The sequence below is a fragment of the Pleurodeles waltl genome, chromosome 3_1 (assembly GCF_031143425.1).
Source record: "Pleurodeles waltl isolate 20211129_DDA chromosome 3_1, aPleWal1.hap1.20221129, whole genome shotgun sequence".
NCBI classification, from domain to species: Eukaryota; Metazoa; Chordata; class Amphibia; order Caudata; family Salamandridae; genus Pleurodeles; species Pleurodeles waltl.
Genome location: NC_090440.1, coordinates 1162726021 through 1162749596, shown reverse-complemented (window position 1 = coordinate 1162749596; position 23576 = coordinate 1162726021). Strand labels below are relative to the sequence as shown.

The window sequence follows — 23576 nt, the reverse complement described above, 5'->3', positions numbered from 1 at the left end:
GTTTTTGGTCATCTGACTGATGTGCTTATGAATGTAGAGATGGCTATCAAAAATAAAAGACTTAGGGCCAGATGTACAAAGCCTTTTACTGATCGCAAATGGTCTATTGGGCCATTTGCGACTTGTAAAATGCTTTTTGGCATGTACCAACCCTATTTTGCGAGTTGGTAAAATAAAGATAGGGTTTGTGACTTGCTATTAGGAAGCGGTGTGCTAAGGGTGTCCCTTCCTAACAGCGAGTTGCACTGGTATGTATGAATATTTTGCCACTGGGAATGCGGTTGCAAAATATTTGCAGTCACCATCAACTTCAAGTTGGTGGAAAGCCATGCGCAAATGCGAAGGGGTCCCAAAGGGACCCCTTCCCCTTTGCGTATGGATGTGCAAACATTTTTTAAGAGCCTGCTCTTAAAAATGAAAAGAAGACTTTTCATTTTTCTTTTTGTAATGTATCCCTTTTCCCTTTAAGAAAAACGAGATGCATTACTAAAAAAAGATTGCTTTATTGAAAAAGCAATCATTGACATGGTGGTCTGCTGACCACAGCAGGCCACCATCCTGGTGATTGTGGCCATTCCCGAATGGGTTGCAAATTGTGACCTGCCTCATTAACATTAAGGAGGAAGGTCTCTTTTGACCCATTTGGGAATCGCAAACAGTGTTGTACTTAACTGTTTGCGATTTCCTAATAGCAAATTGCAAAAATTCTTAAGTCTTGTTAAAACACACACCCGAAATTACCAACCCCATCACTCCTGTTTACACAGACCCCTGAAATGAAAAAATACTATCAACCCATTGTACTTCTGGATGATATAAACGTTCACCTTGTTCACCTATAACTAGAACGTATGTCTCAAACCGAAATTTGGTTTAACAGGAACTCTAAATCCCACAAAAATATTCTATCACCCACTTTGATGAGAAATCAAAATAAGAGGTGGTGTCCTTATGATTTTGAAAAATAGAAATCATTGCCAGAATGTGGAACTGGAGGTGAGAGGTTATAAGGGAGGAGTGGAGAGATAATTTAGAAAATATTGTGGGAATTGAGCATCGAATCTGCATCAAAATGTCGGGCAAGAAGAGGTGAGAGTTCAGGAAACAGGTATGAGTAGGCAAGTGGTTGATTTTTTAAAAGATTGTTTTAAGTCATGAGTGAAAGTTACATCGTTCCAGATTATTGTCTAATAATTGGACTGTGATCCTTCTGTTGTTGAAGACATTTTATTGACGCTTTGAGACCCTTTGATAAACGGAGATGGCATAGCACAAGTAGTTTAAATCACAAGGGATCTCTACGTTACAAGAAAGATTCAGGGGGTCATTCCCACCCTGGCGGTAAAAACCGCCAGGGCCGGGGTCCGCGGGAGCACCGCCAACAGGCTGGCGGTGCTCCTTTGGGCATTCTGACTGCGGCGGTACAGCCGCGGCCAGAAACGGAAAGTCGGCGGTGTACCGCCGACTTTCCGCTGCCCAGGGGAATCCTCCATGGCGGCGCAGCTTGCTGCGCCGCCATGGGGATTCCGACCCCCATACCGCCATCCTGTTCCTGGCGGTTTCGGCCGCCAGGAACAGGATGGCGGTATGGGGTGTCATGGGGCCCCCGGAAGAGGGCCCCACTTTGAATTTCAGTGTCTGCTTAGGAGACACTGAAATTCGCGACGGGTGCTACTGCACCCGTCGCACCCTTCCACTCCGCCGGCTCCGTTCGGAGCCGGCTTCCTCGTGGAAGGGTGTTTCCCACTGGGCTGGCGGGCGGCCTTTTGGCGGTCGCCCGCCAGCCCAGTGGGAAACCCAGAATGACCGCCGCGGTCTTTTGACCGCGGTACGGTCTTTTGACCGCGGTACGGTCTTCTGCCGGTTCCCGCTTAGCGGGCGGCTCCTGCCGCCCGCCAAGCTTTGAATGACCCCCTCAGTTCTTTAGGGATGGTTTTGACCCGTAGAGGGGTGTTACAAGTGTAGAAGAACAGGTTAGGTTTTATATTACTATTTCTAGTGTAGTTATATTGACCATCAGTTAGAGATTGGGGCACTTTCTTGAGCATTATCTGTAAAATTGTTATCAGCATTTTAAAGAGATCGGGTAGATTCTGAATGTTAAAGGAGTTGCATCACGCCTGACTCAAGGGACTAGTCCCTGGGCTTTGCAAGCAACTCTGCCATATTCCTTAACAACTAGACAGCCTGTTTTGCCAGATGCCATGTTTTCAATTTGTTAGAAGTACATTTTACAATATTTAGGAAGAGGTGCTCATTATCACACCTGGCCATAATGGAAAAAGCATCCAGAGCAGCTTAAATCAAGTTTTGGTCACAGGCCTCGCCCTAACTTCTGAGAAGACTAATTTGTGGCATGATTTATGAGATTGGAGGATGAATGAAATAAAAACGGAGCCGTGGTCTGCTGGAGAATGCATGGAGGCTATGAAGAGGAAGACGAAGGGTAAGGTTGAAGAAGTTGGGGATAGGAAATGCGCTAATGTGTGCAACAGTGTACTCCGAAGCAGGTAATTCCAAGTTTTCACTATCAATAAAACAATCAGTGTTTAACAACAAGTGTACTCAGCTTCTTGCTTTACTTGTCTGAATTAATCATGGAAGCGTGGACTGTAGGGTATGATTTATTTTCATAGCTGAAGCAAGCACAGGATCTGGCTAAGCATTCACCCCTTAGAAAATAAGGTCTCGTTCTGGAGGTTTATATGTTTTCTAAAAGCATGAGACACCGGCATTTCCTGCAGATGGTGTAAGCAAACGCTTCACTGCTGTTTCCTCTAGACATGAATCCGAGAGAGTCTGAACATGACTAATGTTGTGTTGGGCAATGGGATGTTAAGTTAAGCTGCATCTTTCACCAGGACATTGCAAAATATGATAATGTTATCAACAGGTGAAATTCTCTGTAGTGGAGAATCTGTGAATGTTGATAAAAAGCATTTGACACTTGAAGAGGAAAACTTGGTTATATGAGTATTATGCCTTAAAAATGAAATGGTATCCTAGAATGAAAGTTGATGTCTTGAATGATGTGTTTGGACAGTCACGACTTTCTCATGGTAAATGGACTCCCTCTTGAAGGAGAAGTAGAACTTTTTGATGGAACACTAGTTACTAGTAATGGGATACCGACAGGGAGCAAAGAAACTCATCTAGATCTCTAGATGACTGATGTGAATTTGAGATTTTTGCCTTCAGATGTGTCACCTATGTAGTCATGGAATAGGTCCTTAATACTTTGAAATTAACGAGGCTGTAATTCTTTTCAGATCTCAATTTTCTGACCAAGCACACCAAAAGAATTAAAGGAGTGTGACTCAATATGAAGAAATGTATCTAAGTCACAAAGTGCTTTGGCAGTGAAAGTCCGGGTGTCTTTGATATTAAGAGTTATTACAATTAATAGCAAGCCTCGACAGACAGGTAAGCAGGTAGTAACCATACTTGATCTCAAGGTAGTATTTCAACATCAGACAGGAATTAAGGCACTGGTCTCTTTCTAGATCTTCTTATGGGGACCCTACAGAGCTATTGGTGACAGCTGAGGTAGAAGCGGACCCTCTCATTGCTCACCAGAACTGTCGTATGTAGAGTAGAGATGGCACCTGTTTTCTTGTTGGCAATCATATTTTCCCTTTCTTTCAGGGTTCTTCTTGAAAACTTTAGTAAGTGATGGCACTTGTGTGGGCGGTATGCGTACGTTAAACACACGATATCGCAATGATGTGGGTCTCTTCTGCCTTCTTTCTGCCACATGACGGGTACTTCTCAAAAAGGAGAAGGCCTTTTTGAATGACATAAACACATTATCAGTCTGGAATATATTACATTTCACTCAAACATTTAAATTAAATCGAGCTGAAGTAAATTTTTAAAGTTTGGAATGGTGCTTTGAAAAAATGGGTCAAGAGGCTTAGCTCGGTGCTTCAAGATTCTGTCACAGGGAGTCAATAAAACAAACTGAGACAATTGCCACTGACTGGGCATGATGGAATATTGCTGTAGCGTGCTTCCTAAAATAGGTAATTTTGTTTTTTCAGCCCTTTTAGCCTATTGTATGTTGCCCAACTTCTTTCATTTTTTCATTTAAAAGGCTTGTGAAAAATGTTTTTCTTGTCATATTTATTAGCTAATGCAGTTTTAGAGTACAGTTGTCAAACACAACTTTCAGAGAAGGTACCAAAATGATATTCTTGTTTTTCAAAATTGCCTTTAAAAAAAAACACATTTGTAGGTGTTCTGTGTTTAGATGTGAGGGTGAGGATATTCAGCGTTACTAATTATCGATGGAGATACCTTGAAGTTTCACTCAGCTTACTGATGTTCTCTGGCAAAGCTTACTGATATTCTTTGGAAGGTCAAAAGGTTTGAGAAGCAGGAGCTATATCTGGCCAGAAACATCTGGTTTGGCAGAACTGATTTAGAATTCTATGTCCTACCTACTATGGGCTCATCCAAGTATACTGATGTTCTTCAAACCTTCCTCTTTCACAACTACCTGCAGCACACATTTGATCAACTGCTCCAAAACATGATTGTCTCTGAACTATCCTTACACAAAAAGCTTGCTTAAATCTTGGAAAATTCGCCACAGCACTCTATTTTCATATTTTCCTTTCAACTCTCTCTGCTCTTCCTTTCCACTGTTTTTTTCCCAGTCAGTTTTCACTATCTGCTTCAAATATTTGTAAGTGACTGTGGTGCTTAATGCTGTGAAGTAGGGCTACCTGAAAAATTAATACACTTTGGCACCGTGTCAAGGGAATAATAAGGAATATGAAGAACTTGAACCTTTGGCTGAGATATGATAGCTTCTAGATCCAGGGCTGTGAATCTCCCCCAACAGTTTTGATAAGGCCGAAAGATACCTAAAAATTCATTTTGTGGATAAAACGTCTGAAAAATGCATAATAAGCTATTATTATGGTGACAGTAGTTGTGTCTCACAATACTATATACAGAAATATCATACACTCTCCTGAGTATTGTTTACAAAGGTATAGGCCAATTTGATGTAGATTTTTTGTAATAAATAATTATGACAATATATTTATGCCAGACGATATTCTGAAAGATATACTGCCACCATACCAGTGACAGGTGGTTCCACATAAGGGAATTTTCAATTTTATTTCTTTGAGTAAGAGAGATTAATATTTTATGGCAATCTTTGGAAAACTATTGAAGAGTGGTATGTCATGGCTTGTTGCTTGGCAACATGTCTCACACGGATGTAGATCTCTGCAGCTAAAATGAAGAAGTAATGTTATGGCCCTGCTTGAAGGTGCACTTCTTGGTGACAATGGAGAGCAATTTAATATCTCAGGTTTAGCATTGGTTCCGAAAATTGCTGGTTAAATTCTGAAATGACATTTTTCTATCACATGTCAGTACTTAACGTTAAATTGGGCTTCTGCTTTTGGATAACAGCAGTTAAGCTATGCCCGGTAACCTTGTTGTAGACTTGGCATGGTTATACCATGTTCTAAATTGATATTGATATATTTCTAAAGCGCGTGAATGGCAAAGACATATTGGCTCTGTGTTAACTCCACTAACTGACCGGGCTTCTATCGAATATACAGTTAATTACCAATCATTTAATGGCTGGAAAAGAGCCAGGTTTTAAGATGTTTCCTAAAGATTAAACAATTTGATTGGCACCTAAGCTGTTCCGGTAAATTGTTCCAGAGATGGGAACTGACATAAATAACACTCCACCCAGCTCCCCAATTAGATCTCCTGATTCCAAGTAGGATTACTCTTTGGAGCTTATCCTTACAGGTCTTTGTGAACCAAACAAAGGGCTTTCATACTGACTCGTTTCTTTACAGGCACCCAATGAAGCTCTTGTAAGGCCCCCAGAAATAGACTGTTTCCAGAAGTCTGGCTACTGCATGCTGAAGATATTGCAGTTTTTGCAAAGAATGTTGGTGTATACCTACGTAGAGGGAATTACTGTAATCAAGCCTTGCTAACACTAGTGCTGTTACAACCTCTTTTTGCAACTCAAAAGGTATATGCTGGAAGATCTTCCTGATCTTACGTAATGAAAAGAAACAAGATGAGGAAAGTTTGGTTATTTGAACATTGAAGGATAGGCTAGGTTCAAAAATTACTACTAGATTTTTTACAGTGGACACTAGCATTTGGGGGGTGGGGCTTAACATTTGTGTCCACCAGGATTGGTCCCAGGAGGATGTATTTTTTTTCAAATAAAAGGACCTCAGTTTTTTCAGAATTAAGCACTAGGCTGTTGGTATTCATCCAATGCATTAAGGCGCTCATACATATGTTGAAACGCAGGGCTGTCTCTGCCTCACTGTTCAAGATAGAAACAATCGTGAGTCATCAGCATAAGCTACCAGAGCGAGGACAAAAGATCGAATTAGCATCGTCAGGGGGACCACATAGATACTAAACAATGTCGGGCTCAATGATGAGCCCTGAGGCACCACAAATGGAAATGTAAAAGTCTTAGAGACCAGATTCCCCAAGGCCACTGAATGAATCCTCTGGGACAGAAAAGAGCAGAACAGTTTCAGCGCTAGGCCTCCAATATGATATCCGCCAACTGTGCAATCAAGATCTCATGATTAATGGTATCGAAGACCACCGACAGACCAAGCAGAATCATAGTAGCCTTTCCACCATTATTGAACATGCTCCTCACTTGACCTTTAGCCACTACCAGCACGGACTACATGTTATGGTATGGCCTAGAGCCAAATTGTCCGGAGTCCAACAGTTTGTTTTCTTCAACAAATTTGGACAGAGTAATGTTTGTATGTTTTTCCAAAACTTTGGTTGGCAGAGCCAATCGAAAAATGGGACAAGAATTTTTCACCTTTTCAGGCTCAAGTGTGGGCTTCTTTAGCAGGTGCGAGAGTTGAGTCTTCTTTCCATTCTAAAAAGAAAGACTCTAGGTTTTAAATGGAATGAACAGCTGCATAGAGGAGAATGTAATTGTTTTTACAATCGTATGCGTTACATTCGGTGGGCATGGATCTGACGGAGCTCCAGACCGTGGGCCTCATTACGTGGCTGGCGGTCATAACACCGCCGACCGCCACGGAGCTGGCGGTAAGGACAGCCATATTAAGAGTTGTGGGGCTTGGCCCGCCGGTGCAGTCGCACTGTCACTGCCAGCGGTGACCACCTCCAACCTAGCGGCAGGTCTCAGCCTGCCGTCCAGATTGCAAGTCTTTAACCACCAGGCTTTCAGTGTCAGTCACCTCGCTACAAAAATCCTGTCGGTCGCATACCTGGTTACAGCAATAATCATTCCTGTTGCCAGCACACACATGCATACATGTCCCCACACATGCACACATACCCCCATCTGTCTACACACACACAAACACCTCCCCATCCTTTCACGCACACATGCATTCACATACACACCCATTCAGCATTCACATATGTGCACTCAGACACCCCCACTCACTCACATTCATCCACACAGACACCCCATACATGCGCACATACACGCACACACACATTCACTTTCACTCACATACACGCAGGTATTCACCACTCCCTGCCCCCTCGGCAGCCATGCACATACGCACCTACACACACAGACACCCTCCTTTGGAATGCCCACTTACCTTCTCTGTCGAGGAGAACGTCTAGGAGGGGACGGGTCCTGGCGGTTGTGCAGCACCAGAACCACCACACCACCAGGACTCCGCCAAGCTGTAGTCTTGCTGCCGTGGTGGTGCTGGTGATGCACCTGCCTCTGCACCGCAGACAACCAGCACAAATAATGGCGACTTTCCACCACAAAGATGGTGGACGGCTGGCAGCACTCGTAGTATGGCGGTCTGCAGACCGCCATGCTACCAGCACTCGTAGTATGGCGGTCTGCAGACGGCCAGCAATGGCGGTCTGTTGGCGGACTTGGCTTTGACGGTCAGGGAAATTGACCGCAAAAGTCAAAATGAGGGCCTTAGTTTGAACAACTAATTCTATCACTCTTTCTTCTGAAAGTGAGGGAAATTTGTCCAAAATGTTCAAGCCTGAGGCTGGATTATGATAGATAGTAGGAAGATCACAAAGACTATCCACAGTATTAAGTTTGATAAAAATATTCTCAACATTCTGTTTGAAAAAATCTACAAGTTGGTCACAGAATAACAGGCAGGGCAGCAAAGTAAGATTAGAGGATGTATTCACCAGAGCCTCCTTTGCAGCAGAGATTTGTTCTGAAAAATATCTCGTTTTTTCAGTGATAATCACATTTTTGTATTCTTGAATTAAACAATTAAACATCCTCCATGCAAAGCTGGTGGAAAGGGGACTCGTAATCTGGAGGGCAGCGCTGCTTACAGCTCTGCCCTGGCAAATTGCGACTGCCAAGGCCGCCAGGCTACTGACTGTTGGCAACCTGGCGGTGCCAGCGGTTGAACCATGATGGCTCCACCACGGTTGTAATGTGGCGGTCCAACCGCCACACTCATAATGAGGGCCTCTGTCTCTTTATTAGTAACATCTTCGAGGTGAAAATGAAAATCCCCGAGCAGACTAAAATTTGCATAAAAGGTTCAAGTGTGTCCCCAAGTTTTCTAAAAAAAACTCACTTTTGATCCAGGATGCCTGTATTCCAACAGACCATTAAAGAGAGTTTGAGTTGATACTTTACACCTAACAACCATTGCTTCACAGCCAGTGGCTGCAACTGTTTTACATGAAATTTCCCAATAATCTCGATAAACCACTGCCAACTCCCCCCACCTGCCACCCACCCCACTACTTATCTCGGCGATCTAACCTCTTCATGGAATATCCAGCAGGCAAGGCCTCAGCCAGGTCCGGGTCTGGGCTATTATTGGCCCAGGTTTCAGTCAAAAGGGATGGATGGATTGGTCTTCTATGTACAGACAAAACTTGCCTCTGTCTTTAATTAAGGAGTAAGTATTTAACAATGCACAAATCAACAGTTTAGGATTTTTAGCTAATAGATAAGAAGAACAGGAGGTCTCCAGTTCACCTTTTAAATTGACTAGATTCAACTGACAGGACTATAGACAGTGATCACAGTGAATATCATCAAGTTCATTATCAGGATGAGCCACCGAACATAAAGCAGACTTGTCTACCTTTAGCTCCACCAATTGTGTCTTCTTAGACTTAATAGCTGCATCTAGCCCAGGGGTCCTGGTCCCTGGAGCCATCTTGGCATGGACTGGCACAGACAGGCTTGCCTTTGGTATGTCTTCGCCACGCCGGCAGTGCATCTTCTGTGGGCATCCACTACACATCTGCATTTCTAGGCTCATTATGTAGCGAGTCAGGGACATAGACTAGACTGCCACCCAAAATTGCAACACAAAAAGGCACCGCCACTAAACATGGCCAGGGTGCATTTTAAGCTGAGGGAACCATAATGCCCTAGCTGCCTGACAGTCTGCATTTGCCAACAATATATAATGTTCAACGTGCTGTGTGAAATCGGGTAAATATTTTGTAAAAAAAAAAAAGGAAAACAGTTCATTTAAAAATACATCAAATTAAAACATAACAGGCAACGAAGTACTCCCACCTTGTAAAAGGATCAGAGAAGGTATTGGCACATCCGTGTTCCCAGGATCATTAAGTAGGGAGCCTGGGACATAGACTAGACTGCCACCCAAAATGGCAACAAAAGCTGTACCAGCACTAAACCAGGCATGGGTGCACGTTAAGCTCAGGGAACCCTAATCCCCTAGCTGACTGACAGTCAACGTTTTCCAACAATTTACAAGGTGCAATGTGCAGTGAAAATCGGGTAAATATTTATTTTTAAAAAAGCAAAAAGGTTTGTTTTAAAATGCATCAAATTAAAATATAACAGGCAACAAAGTGCTCCCACCTCATAAAGGGGTCAAAGTAGGTAACATGGTGAAAATCACATTACACTCTTTGGGAACTCTTTGACCACAATTATTCTTCATCTCAGTGGTTAAGATTTTTTTAATATTGCCATAGCCCTTCCAATACTTTTGGCATGCCATTAGCCATGATTAACTCTGCACTGACCTGAATACTGGTCAGTATGTTACTGGGGTGTTGGGAGACTGTACAAAACTGTGTACATCAAGTGGGGTGAAAGATGTTTTGTCATTGTACAATAACACTTAACGTCACATATTTACAATATTGTGTTAAATTTTTAGGCACAGAGAGATTAACTGATATACACAGGATCACATAATAAGCAGGTTTCAAATTTTTAAATCAGCGACTTAGCCATTAGATCACATCTTCTCCAACCGTTAATATCAGTATTTTTTGTTGTGGTCTAAAATGAAAGCTGCTCGGCTCCTGTCTAGGACAGCAGGGCCATGCAACACTGCCTTGAGCATTAAGATAAAAACACAATAAATCACATAGGGACAAATTTACAAGCCCCTAGCGCCACCAGGGCGTCACTTTTAGCAACACTCTGGTGGCGCTGTGCAATGCGCCATATTTTAAGGTGCCGTGAAGCCACTTTTTGCTTTTGACGCTGCCCTAGATTTACAAGGAATCGTAAATCTGAGGCATTGCCAAATACTACCACCACCCCAGGGGTGGCTCATGGCTCAACGAGGAAAAATACTTTTATTTCTGTTTTTGCTTTTTCTATGTGTGCTGCAATCTGCTGCTCACATTGAAAGAGTAAAAGGCCATTGATGATTCTTTTTGTGCAAGAATGTGTCCCTTCCTGCACATAAACAATTAGTCAATAATGACGATTTGCTACTTCTATGTGTGCTGTGTTATACATGAACAATCATTCCCTTCAACACAGACACCTTTAGCGCTGGTGCGGGAAACACAGGGGTGCACCGTATGTTTGTAAATATGGTGCATCCCTATGTTTTAAAAATGGCACAGTGCGGTGCTGCCAATTTCAGAGCCGCGCTGCTCCAGTTCCATGTAAATGTGCCCCATAGTTTCAGTGCTCTGTTGCATTTGAACCTGGTTAACAACATACAACAGCACATGCCTAGATACATAGATACATTTTCAGGAATGAAAAAAAGTGTTTATTTTGACTAGAGTAGCTTTTCTTTACAGTTCTGTGGACATAGGGATTTACCCTTCCTGAAAAGGAATGGAAGGTTATTTTTCAAAGCATGTTAGAAATTACTGATTGTACTCTCCTGAATAGGAACAAAAGTTATTTTTCAACGCCTATTAGAATTTGCTGTCAAAAAGCATTTAATAATTTCCGAATTGTAATTCAGAAACGTTTGTTTTAGTTTTGCTGTCAGTGTAGTATTGCCACCGCTTTCTAAGTGACCTTGTCTTATGTTTTCAATATGCAAACGGTTCTTGTGTTTAGAACATATTAACGTGTAGGGGTGGGATGGTTTGGAGTATTTTGTTTACAATTTACACTTAACAAACTATAGAGTCTTAATTACTTGTGGTAATCTGCATTGCTTTTTCTCCATTCTTTCTCGTACCATTCTTTATTAGACTAGGGCATTTCCCCCCATCTGACAACATTTCTCTAAATGCACTTCCCTTTCTGGTTCTTCTTTCACAATTTCTTCCCCTTTGCCCCTTCTTTCCTGTGAGGGGCCATCAAAGGGACTCCTTACCATGATCTCCTCTTGCAGCTACCAAGCATATCATCCTCCTTCAGCCCTTTCACGGGCTGGAGAATGGTAACTATGGAAAGCTTCAAGGACGAACAGAGAAAGAATAATAGAGATTACCACAAGTAATGAAGATTATGCCTCTCATGTTCTCCTCCTTTGTAACATTCCTTATTGAATGAGAATATATTCAAGCCACTGCAAAAAGGAGGAAGCATAATTATAAAGAACAGCGAGATGCAACAGAAATTAAATGCAATCCCACTGGTAATTTGTGCAGTGCTTGCCACTGAGACGAAAACAACACAAGCAAAGTTTCTCAGCACTAAGCACAGTCGGACCCATGACTGAGTGATCAAGAACCTTCAGATGATTATGTGCCATGGAATCAGGAGGATAGGCCCAAGTAGCCTTTCTGCACATGTCCTACAAAGCAACCGTAATTGCAGAAGCCAAAGAAGAAACCACCACCATGGAGTTTCATCTATTGTGAACAAAGGTGGATGGAAAGGGAGTCACATCTGAAATATCATATGCTAGAAAGGACAAGCTCATCTACCAGAGAAGCTGTAGATGATTACAATTCAACTAAAAACTACAAAGTAAACAAACTGTCAATAACACTTGCAAATCGCAGATATATGCCACAAATATAGCAACACTATACTGTACCTAGCCAGACCTTTCAAGTAGACACCTTCCTCACCATCTGGAAAACCAGGTGTCAGAAGCCCTTTCAGAAGGCTAATTGGCACACAAAGGTTACCCGGCCCATCTGTGGTGCTTGAGACCTTTTAGTCCTGCTGTCCTGGGGCCTGACCTACTATGGATTCTACTCAGCTGGGCCTAAGTACCCGTTCTGTATTTGACTCTTAGTGGTGCCTGTGGTAAAGAAGTCAAGGCTTCCCCAGGTGGGGAGGTGGGTATTGATACAGGTGAGTGAACAGAACTCAAAATGTAAACTGTATGAACATTAAATCAATGTCCAGCCAAATACTTGCCTTTATAAGAAAAAGTAGTATTTTATTTCTAACTCTGGCAAGGCAAAGGTATGCAACATTCAAAAGCAACAACACAATTTTCCTTGAGGTCAGGGCTCTAGTAGTTGTCAAGCGACTCCCTGTTCAACCCTCCTCCGTGTAACAGGTTCGGGGTTATTCCCCATTCACTGTAGGCCCCATCATGGAATGCAAACTATTAGCTCATACTCGAGTTCCCTTTTGACTCTTTAGGATTTCAGTCAAAAGTGTCTAGAGTGCTGCATCCCCTTCAGCAGTGAATCCCCCAGGGGTCCAAAGGCCCTAGTCCAAGTCTTACCCACTCCTACAGCGTAGAAGCATTCGGCGTTACAGCAGGTGCCCTCAGCAGGAGAGCTTGTGAGATCCAATCCTGCTTGGAGAAGTCAGGCTGCTTGGGGTACACTCAGCAGTGGCAAGTGGGTGCAGGCTCACTCTCTGGAGTGGCGCGGTCAACAGCAGTTGGAGCAGCTTCCATCTCACAGCAATGCAGTAATTTAAGTTCTCCTTAGCGGAGGAAGTCAGTCCGTTGGTTCCTGACTGGAGTTCTGCGAGGGCATGCCACCCTACTCAGCATCCTCTTGGTCCACATGGGTCAGTGAACGCAGATACTGCGTAGCGGCTAGCCCCGCAAGACACAGCCTCACTTCAGTCCTGGGTGACGACTCAAAGTTGTTGATGATTTGTCCTGGCAGCCACCCAAAGGCATACGCGGTTGCAACAGCATCTTCTGGATGCAATGTGAACTGTAAACTCCTCAGGTGCGATATCCTGCACCATGTTAGCCCCTCCTGCCATATAGGGTTGCCGCTCAGGCGTTCATGAGTCCTGACACGCCGGTCACACTACTTCTTCACCTGTGCCCCCTCTGGCATACAGTGTCACCGCAACAAGGCAGTGTGGGCTTGGTGCCCTCCACACAGCACTCAATCCTTGGCACAATCTGTGGTGGTCCTTTTCTGGCATATGTGGGTTCACTGAAAATGGTCTTGTACCTGCGCTATGGCATGTTCGGTACACAGCCGAGTCCTCACACCTCATACAGGTCTCCCCACTGGAGCTTGCTTCCTCCAACCCTCTTCTCTTCCTCACAGGGCACACTGGTGCTCCAGGGCAGGTGGCCTTGGTTTCCCTGGTCGATGTCAACTCACCCAGAAGGGAGAGTAGCAGGTCTTGGCACCCAGTCCTGGTCACAGGCAGTAGTCTGGTAGCCTGTCTCGGTGCTTGGCAGATGACAAATGTTTGTTGACTCAGTCTCCTCTACTTATAATCCTTTTCCAGACACCAAATGTAATTTAGCATCTGGTAGTTTAAAGTTTTATTTTGAGATTCTGCTTCTTTTGAAGTGGAACTTCTCCTTTTCATCTTCCTTCATAAAAGAGGACTGGCACAGCAGTAACGACTGAGAAGCTGATTCATGTGAGTGACCAGACTTCACACTCGATGTTAGCTACAGTGATGTGTACATAAACAGTTCAATCCCATACCCTCCCCCCACTCTTTATGATTCTGTTATCAGCCCCATTTCTCTTCTTGAGATATGCCCAGGCTTCTTCCTTGTGATCTATCACTGAATCCAAGAGCAGTCTTCTGAAATGTAAAACGAGATTCTTCCTTTTCTCTCCAGTGTGTCCCCACCAGGCTCACAGGAATGCAATAATCAGTAAATCTGTCTGGGGGGATTCCTCTCCTCCTCATGTCTTTACCAGACAAGACTGGGCTTCCCAAAGTGGAACCCAGTATCCTCCATGTAATGTACCACTTGGGCACACCTGAACTCAGTGTAAATTCTTACCACACTTTCTGTTCAGCACTAATTAATACCTTTATCCATTGTACACATGCATTCAGCACCCACACACTCAGTCTGCACACACTGTTCAGCACTGATGCATTTCTATCATTGACAAGGGTGTGTTATTTCAAAAGACACACAGTCCAAGCATAAACACTCACTATGCGCGTGCTGTGCAACTCTTTACCCTTCATGCATTATACTTTACACAAGCAAGCCTACACTGCGCATATGATTCCATGCACATGCACTGCACAGCACTACATCTGTAATGTATCTCTCTCAGGCATAGACACAAACTGCACATGTACTTACCATACATGTACTGCCTAGTACTACTCCATCCTTGTACCGTACCCTTCATAGGTGCATACAGAACTAACTCAGAGTCACTACTCCGGTGCTATGCAGTACTCCACATCTATCTGATGTAGGCCAAGGGTGAGCTAACCACACAAGAGCAGGTCGTATAAGAAGGTCAGGGACCCTGGAGGCCTCACTCCAGTGACACAGGGTAAAAAGGTTCTGTTTACTATGGATCACTACACTGTATGCTGCTACCACTGAGCTCGTGCTGGTTAACTCCTGGTGAAGGCGGTAGTCTTCCACCACTATGAGGGTAGCACTTTGGGAGCCTCTACTGGGCCAACAAGACTGAAATCTGTGAGACGGGTCTATGTCATGGCACACAGGCATAATACGTGTGTGCCTATGTATGTGTGCCTATGACAAAAATCAGCATTAGGGATTAGTCAACAGTACAGATGAGCACTCAGGGTAGCGGTACACATCTCTATCAAGCAGAGGACTTTTCTTACGCAGTACTTTGATCCAAGTGGAAATATGCAAATAAATCAGGTAAAAAGACAGTTAGGGGTTTAGCAATTAAAAATTCTGGGAGAATTTCCGATACAGTGAAGGCTGTAATGGACACTAGAAAAACAGCATTCAGAGTAAAACGTTTCAAGTTCAGTTAAGATAAAGGTTGAAAAGGTCGGCCTTAAAGGGCACTAAGGACAGGACACATCCCAGGAAGACAGCAATGCCCTTACAGGTGAATATAATAATAGAAATACCGTAAGTAGTCTAGTCATCCAGGAAGTGAGGTAATCTGATTTACACATGCTTCTCTGAAGGCCCCACTTGCAACTCACTAAACGTTAAGTGTGGCTACTGCTAAACCTAAGCAGAAACCTTCCAATAAGAAGTGAAGAATCTGAAGTAAAGGATAGGGCAACATGGCTTAAGGCATGAGAGAGCCACCAAGATTGGAAAGAAGGCCAATAATATTCACATGACCTCCATCTGGATGACCTCAGGGAATTGCACTGCAACAGCCGACTTCTCAGAAAAAAGCCATGAACTCTATAGGCCTAATCTTTCAACCACTAACCTGTAAAGTGAGTGAAAACTGGAGATGAACCAGTATTGTATGCCACAAGGGAGGCAGAGTCAGTGGTCTAACCAATGGATAACCCACTATTAATTCTAGTACAAGTTAAAACCATACATGTTGAGGCAATAAAGGGCAACATAAGCACATTGTATACTTAGGGCCAGATGTAGGTAGCCTTTTGCCCCTGGCAAATGGCAAAAAACGCCATTTGCGAGCCGCAAAAGGCCTCACGCGATGCAGAAACACATTTTGCGAGTCGGAACCGACTCGCAAAATGTGTTTCCAACTCGCAAATAGTAAGGGGTGTGCCCTTCCTATTTGCAACCGCATCGCGATGTAGAGTTGATTTGTGACCGCAAAAGCGGTCGCAATTCAACTCGCAGTTACCATCCTCTTGAAGTGGATGGTAACTCATTCGCAAACGGGCTCACAAAAATATTTTTTCAGAGAAGGCAGTGGTCCTATGGACCACTGCCTACTCTGAAAAAAAACGAAACAAAAAGGTTTCGGTATTTTTTCAATTTGCAGCTCGTTTTCCTTTAAGGAAAACGGGCTGCAAAGAGAAAAAAAAAACTGCTTTATTCAAAAGCAGTCACGGACATGGTGGTCTGCTGTCTCCAGCAGGCCACCATCCCCGTGAGTGCCTAGACTCGCTATGGGGTCGCAAAGTGCGACCCACCTCATAAATATTTATGAGGTGGGTCTTTGCGACCCCATAGCGAGTCGCAGAAGGTGTCTGAGACACCTTTCTGCATTCCCTTTTGCGAGTTGCATATTGCGAGTCGCTGGGACTCGCAATTTGCAACTCGCAAAAGGGAACCTTCCTACATCTGGCCCTAAGAGTGTATATCAATGGCCAAAATGCAGGTTTCCGATTTGCACAAAGTTCAACAAAAATGAAACTGAATCAATAATTATTTCCCATATCTTAGTCAATCTCTGGACTTTTTCTTTATTGTCAATTTATATTCAGTTTCATGAATCGAAGTTTATATATAGCCCCAATCCATATCTGGGAATCCCTGATCAGCGGCCATTATTTTCTAGCACTATTGACTGTATTTATGGAAAAGGAAAACCATACCATATGCTAAAGCCGAGCTATGCCACCAGAACGGCATTAAAACAATCAACAAAAAATGTTCTATCACAAAGTTCACATAGCAAAACATAATTCATATACAAAAGATCCAAGCCTAACCAAATGTTTTCCACTGGAAGGTGAGCCTTTCTCAGATAAGTAAATAAAAGATATGTGATCATGCAAAGGAGACTCACATAATGAAAACGTGCAAGAGTCAGCTTCAAACCACTTTCGAAAGGAGAGACATGCAGTCAAATAAAGGGCCGTAGAGACTTGGCTACCCGGAAGATACCACCGACTGGAGAAAAGTGACATTAACCAAGATATACGAGTACGAAAACAAAAAGGTTAGATGTTCCTGTAGGTTGACTTTATATCCTTTACAAATAATACATTGACGATATTTTCATTATGTGGACTGGTAACAAATAGACTTTTATTGACAACATTAACACATTACGTCTCATTATCCTTGCATTCAGTCTTCATGCCACATACATGGCAAGAGTACCTCTTTCCTGGATTATGCATAAATGTACACATAAACCAACATACCACTACATTGTGCTGTAAATAAACCGATTAGAACAATATTTTGCATTTCTAAAGCTTTCATTCCCGCACTTAAACTTGAACTTGCCAGTCAGCCAATTGATATGAATGCAAATGATATTAAGTAACACTACAGACAATAAGGAACAATCAGCTTTAAAGAATAACACATTTTGAGCTAGAGGATATCCTGAAAATATTCCTATAAAAGGAGAAAAGTGCCTACGCTAGTTCAAGGGAAATGCTACTAAAACCAGTTATGAGGTGCAGCATTCAACTGGACTGTTGATATAGTGATTGAAGTGCAGGTTTTCTCCGGGTATGTTATTGAAATGGACCACTATAGTACAGTGTTCCTGTGGTAATATAGTGGCTTTATACGACTGCATGTCGATGTCTTTTTGCAAATGCTTTGATTGTAGTATACATAACACCATTATTTCATTTGTACAGCTGTGCCACTGGCATTCTACAAGATACTGTAATATATGAAGTATTCCTATTGTAATGTTGTGGTTTAGTCATAGATAAGCATGGCCATGCCACCGCTAGAGATATACATCACTGTGGTATAGTATTACCATGATTATGTTGTCAACTTGGAATAATACAATGCAAGGTATTTATGAAATCGTGGTCTGTAAATGGGACACTAAAGCAGCACAACTATGTGGTAATTCTCCGTGACTCTAACGTTTTGGTTTAAACCAAGGTTATTACTTTTTGAACATATAATAACATTTTGATACAGATATTCTACACAGTTGAAAATGCATTCGTTATAAAACATTGGTCGTATCAGTACAATAGTAAATAGGAATGCAAGGTCTCAGCTGCAGAAGATGAAATAATAAATAGGTTATGCAATTCAATACTGCTGCGGCCACAATAATTTATTTCTGTCACATTTTACTATTAACACCATTAAACACCCTTCCCACCCCCCCCCAACAAACTGGGCATAATCCCCATAGCCACATTCTCAGTGCTGTCTGTGACTCCACCTTGATAATGATCAGTTTTGCTAGGATCATTCTATTTATTTGATACTGCTTGCCTTCACGATTTTAATAGCACTGGTAGGGAAGTATATAATTTTGAAATAATTGCAAAGAGCAAAACAGTGGCAGACCAAACCACCCACTATTTCTACTTGCGTTTTCACTATTTACCATGCTGGTGGCCCATTCTCGATATCCAGAAATTTCAACCAAAGTGTCTGTGTCGATGCCGTTGAAGTTGGTGTTCACCTCACTCTCACTGAAGGCCAGCGTTATCCGTCTTAGAGCTGCGATCTGGTCAAGGGGCAGTGGGCTCCCGAACACCTATCAAGCAAAGAAAATGTTGCATAAATTATATCACTCCAAAGATGCTACTACAGGGGTGTGCCTTACTGAGTAATACTGTTCCTCAAAATTACATGGAATTCAATGCTGTTTGCCCATGTTTTGTATGGCTTTTTTTAAGCAAGTCTGCACCTCGTGTAAAAAAAGCCTACAGAGATCTCAACAGGTGACTTCTTTGAGATTAAAATGTCGATCAACAAACCATTTTGCATGCGAAGCAGCCTTCCACTGGCTTCTCGATAGACATTTTTATACAAAGCCCATGCTTTAGTAAAACAAAACGCATGAAATTGTGTTATACGATTGTATGGCACTGAGCAACTAATTTAAGAGTTGGTCCCCCAACCAACTTAAATATTAAGCAGATAAGGCTGAAACCTATATCAAAAGTCAATTTCTGCCATTGAATTATATTTTTAAAACTAAGTGAAAAATATTATGTAATCATTTCTCTAGTATTTTCCCAGGTAGCAATATACAATATGGATTTTATTTATAGCTAGGCCTGTCAATGAAAAAAAGCAGCTGTACTTATATAAGGGGAACAGCTGTGTGTCAGTTGGACACTGTGAGAGCAATATGTATTATACAACAATTTTATAATTTAAGATCACAGCCCCATGAGCTTACAAGATACACTTTGGGGGTCATTCCGACCTTGGCGGGCGGCTACCGCCGCCCGCCAGGTGGAAACCGCCATGCGGCCGCACTCACGCGGCCCCCATTCCGACAATCCCGCTGGGCCGGCGGGAATGAGGCCGCAACACAGGAGCCGGCTCCTAATGGAGCCGGCGGTGTTGCGGCCGTGCGATGGGTGCAGTTGCACCCGGGGCCCCAGGACACCCCTTACCGCCAGCCTCTTCCTTGCGGTGCAAACCGCCAGAAACAGGCTGGCGGTAAGGGGGTCATAATCCCCAGGGCAGCGCTGCTTGCAGTGCTGCCCTGGCGGATTAGCACCGCCGGGGGAAAAACTGTGGGAATGTGGATGGAAGCACCGCCAGCCTGTTGGCGGTGCTTCCGTCATTCTTGCCCTGGCGGTCTCGGACCGCCAGGGTCAGAATGACCCCCTTTGTGACTTAGCTATTAGATTTAAAATTATGTTTTTCTGCATTCCAAAGGTCTTTTTCTTGCCATGTCTCACAGCAGTGCTTTTAATCTGCAGCCGGGCCAGATCAAAATGGCACTCCCTGAAGCCATACATTTTGGGGGTTATTACAACTTTGGAGGAGGTGTTAATCCGTCCCAAAAGTGACGGTAAAGTGACGTATATACTACCGTCACTTTTGGGACAGATTAACACCTCCTCCAAAGTTGTAATAACCCCCTTTGTCTCTATGTAGGTGGTGTAAATACACAATACTGCCCGCAGATGCCACCTAACCTCCATACCACTGGTGAATTTCTTGCACTATTTACTGTGGCCTTGCAGGAAATTAAATCAGCCACTCAGCTGACATCATGAACAGTACATTTTTAGGCTGAAAGCACAGTACCATAAAACTTCTAAACAGTGGCATAAAACAGTGAGCTCTAAACAAAACAAACTAAGCAGGAAAAATTGTGGGTCTGTCAGGGATGGAAGTCATGATATGTTTTCTTCTTATGAAATGTCATTGGCAGAAGGGCTTATGTATGCCAATAATACATGATACCTGACAAATAGGCTGATTGTAAGAAAAACATTGTTGTGGTTAACATTAGACAATGGGGGGTCGGCGGTGAAGCGGCAGTAAGACCGCCAACAGGCTGGCGGTCTTTTTTCATGTATTCTGACCATGGCGGTTACCGCCATGGCCAGCCGCCGCTTCACCGTTCCGACCGCCACGGCGGTAACGACTTACGGCGGTATTCCAACCCGCCTGACCCCGGCTTACCGCCATGGATTTCATGCGGTTTGGGACCGCCATGAAATCCATGGCGGTAAGCACTATCAGTGCCAGGGAATCCCTTCCCTGGCACTGATAGGGGTCTCCCCCAACCCCAACCCCCACCCCGACTCCCTCCCCTACCCCCTCCACCACCCCTGCCACCCCCAAAAGGTTTCAGGACCCCCGTACCCTACCCCGATCCCCAACATATACACACACATACACGCACGCATTCATGCACATACACACCCCCCCGCATTCATGCACGCATTCATGCACATACACCCCCCCCGCATTCATGCACGCATTCACACGCCCCCTCAACATACACACACGCACACCCGCATGCACGCACACAACTCACAACACCCCCCCACCCCCTTCCCTAGCGGACGATCACCTTACCTGTTCCTGGTGATCCTCCGGGAGGGAACGGGACCCATGGGGGCAGCTCCGCAGACCCCGCCATGCCAACAGAACACCGCCACAGCGAATCACAGGTCGTGATTCGCTGGGCGGTGTTCTGTTGGCGTGGCGGTGGAGGTGGAGCTACCTCCACTTCCCTGCCTGCCGCCAGTATGGCTGTTGGCGGCTCTTCGTCCGGAAACGGGCGGAGCGCTGCCAACAGTCAGAATGGCCCGTGCGGGAGACCACCAGCACTGGCGGTCTTCCGTACGGCAGTCCCTAGGCGGTCTCTTGTAAAGACCGCCGAGGTCGGAATGACCCCTAATGTGTGTACAGGCATAAGACCTAGAAAAAATAGGCTAACAGTTTGAATGGTAAAGCCAACAAATGTTTGCTTGACTGCTATGTTTCAGTTTAGAACCTCTGTGTCTTTGACATTTTCAAATTAACAAGGCACAGAAGTGAATCTTTCCACTTCTGTAGTGTATGCGTTACAATCACAACTGTAGGGGAAGATGATTTTGCAGAGATTCATCTAGAAAGGAAGAAGGAAAAGCAGCATTAGCTTCCATAAGCTCAGTTTTGTAGCAAAGCATGAGCCAAGCTGCAATGGCCCCTTCTTAAGATACTAAGAGCAGCAAAGGTATATAAAACCAACATGTCTGAGTTAGAGACATGGACCGGTGGCTGAGGGGAGCTGGTCAAGGGCTGAATTCTGACTGCTGACCGTGTGACAGCATAAAGTGTGCAGGGAAACTATTCACTGCTTGGCATAATTTAGGCTTAATTAACTAATACAGCCATTTTGGTTGGCTAGCTGGAACCATTATAGATGCATTGGTTAAGGGATGGACTAATAAGTTATGGATGTGTGATGAAATATAATTGGGGCTGGCTCATCCTTTTCCCTAATTTGCTTATATCTGCTCAGTTGTTTATAATAATCATAATCATTCTGATACACTTCTTTTGTGGATAAGAACTGCAAAATAAATATTGATTTGGGATACAATGGTGGGGCTCCTTTTCATTATTGCCTGCAGATAAGAGATGCTCTTACAGATTTCTTTGACTAATAACATTTCCTGTCTAGCAGAACAAAACTCACTAAATGAGAGGTGAGAGAAACCTGGCAGTTCTCTGTTTGCCCAAGGAGGGGACTTTAACTTTGGGAGCTAAGGGAATCTACTAGTGGTGTAACAATAGCCTCGACAGCCCCAGCGATGAGGGGGAGGGGGGCCCGAGCTCCAGGGGCCTCCTGCAAGCACTGTGCAAGGGCAGCAGGCCCCAAGCTTGAGGGCTCCTCACTCAGTTCAGAGTGTGGGGTGCTCCTTCCTTGTATTTTGCAGGCGGGCCCTAAAGTTTTGTTATGCCACTGGAATCTATTGGACATAACCCTAATAATATTGGGACCGACACAAAATAGATTTGTAGACATTTTAGGAATTTTGTTTGACACAATGCAACATAAAGGAGCGTAGCAACTTTTATAAAAAGAGAAGGAGGATCATTAACATGCCCCACTGATGTGTTCCTCTGTGAGCGTCCTTCTAAAAAATTGGTACTATAATTCATGTTGAGTGTGGGCTGGCAGGGTATTCACCACTCAGTCTACTGTATGGCGATTATTGTTCCATCTGGTCTAACTTTATGAATCCCCGGGAGAATGAGATTGATCGTAATGAATGACTCGGTGGTCTGTCTGAACTGTATCTTATAAAGGATGCTCAAAGATAGTGAGGTTCAATGTTGTGTATGGATTCATGGAGAAGGTGGAAAGCTGAAAACCTTCTGCCAGCATTTGGAAACTATGCACAGGCCAAGTTCCGTAATTTTTCTCACAGTGCATGTGTAATTCCCAAGAGAATGATAGGGTTGAGCCTAACAATATAAAGGTGGCCGTCCGTGTGATATTCAGGTCACAACTATGTTTTTCTGTTCGAGATCCCTATTTTTACCACCTGCTAGTGAAAATAAATGATTTTGCGTAATTTTCCCTAGTGACTGTCTACTGTTGCTAGATAGTTCTGCTAAAATTAACTCTTGCATGATAAAAAGGTTTGTGGCTTGCATGAGAAAAACAGTCAATTACATAAGATGTGGGTAGTCCCTTAATCAAGTGTCATATGAAATGATGTTCTCTTTATTAATATTTAGCAAGGGCTCACTGGAAGCATCATCATGAATTAATCATCCCATCTACATCATGAATTAATCATCCCACCTGCATCATACATTCCTATTAAAGAGCAGAAAATATAGTGTGAAGTCCTGAAACTGCAATCTCTTTCAAAATGGCTAAAACCACGAATTATTTTCTTCAAGAAACTCATTTTAGAAAAAACAATCCAATAATGTGTACTTCTCAGTGGGTGGCATCAACTTTTTTGTCCTCTCCTCAGGTTGTCCATCAGGGAGTGGCAATCTTTTTCATTCCCTCTATTCATTATGAAAAGTTGCCCTCAGAGTCAGATCAAGGAAGTGGCTCGATTATAATTACAGCTTTAATTTAGAATCTCAAATTCACATGTGTTAGTTATTATG

At 43.5% G+C, this 23576-nt stretch overlaps 1 protein-coding gene across 1 annotated transcript in view; it reads right to left on the bottom strand.

Annotated features, from left to right (window-relative positions):
• The window catches only part of LOC138285031 (otoancorin-like), a 489250-nt gene that overhangs the window by 105301 nt on the left and 360373 nt on the right, over positions 1-23576 (bottom strand). Inside the window, exon 21 of the mRNA XM_069224460.1 lies at positions 18586-18738. Within this exon, the coding sequence (XP_069080561.1) occupies positions 18586-18738 (153 nt within the window). The remainder of the gene's footprint in view (positions 1-18585; positions 18739-23576) is intronic.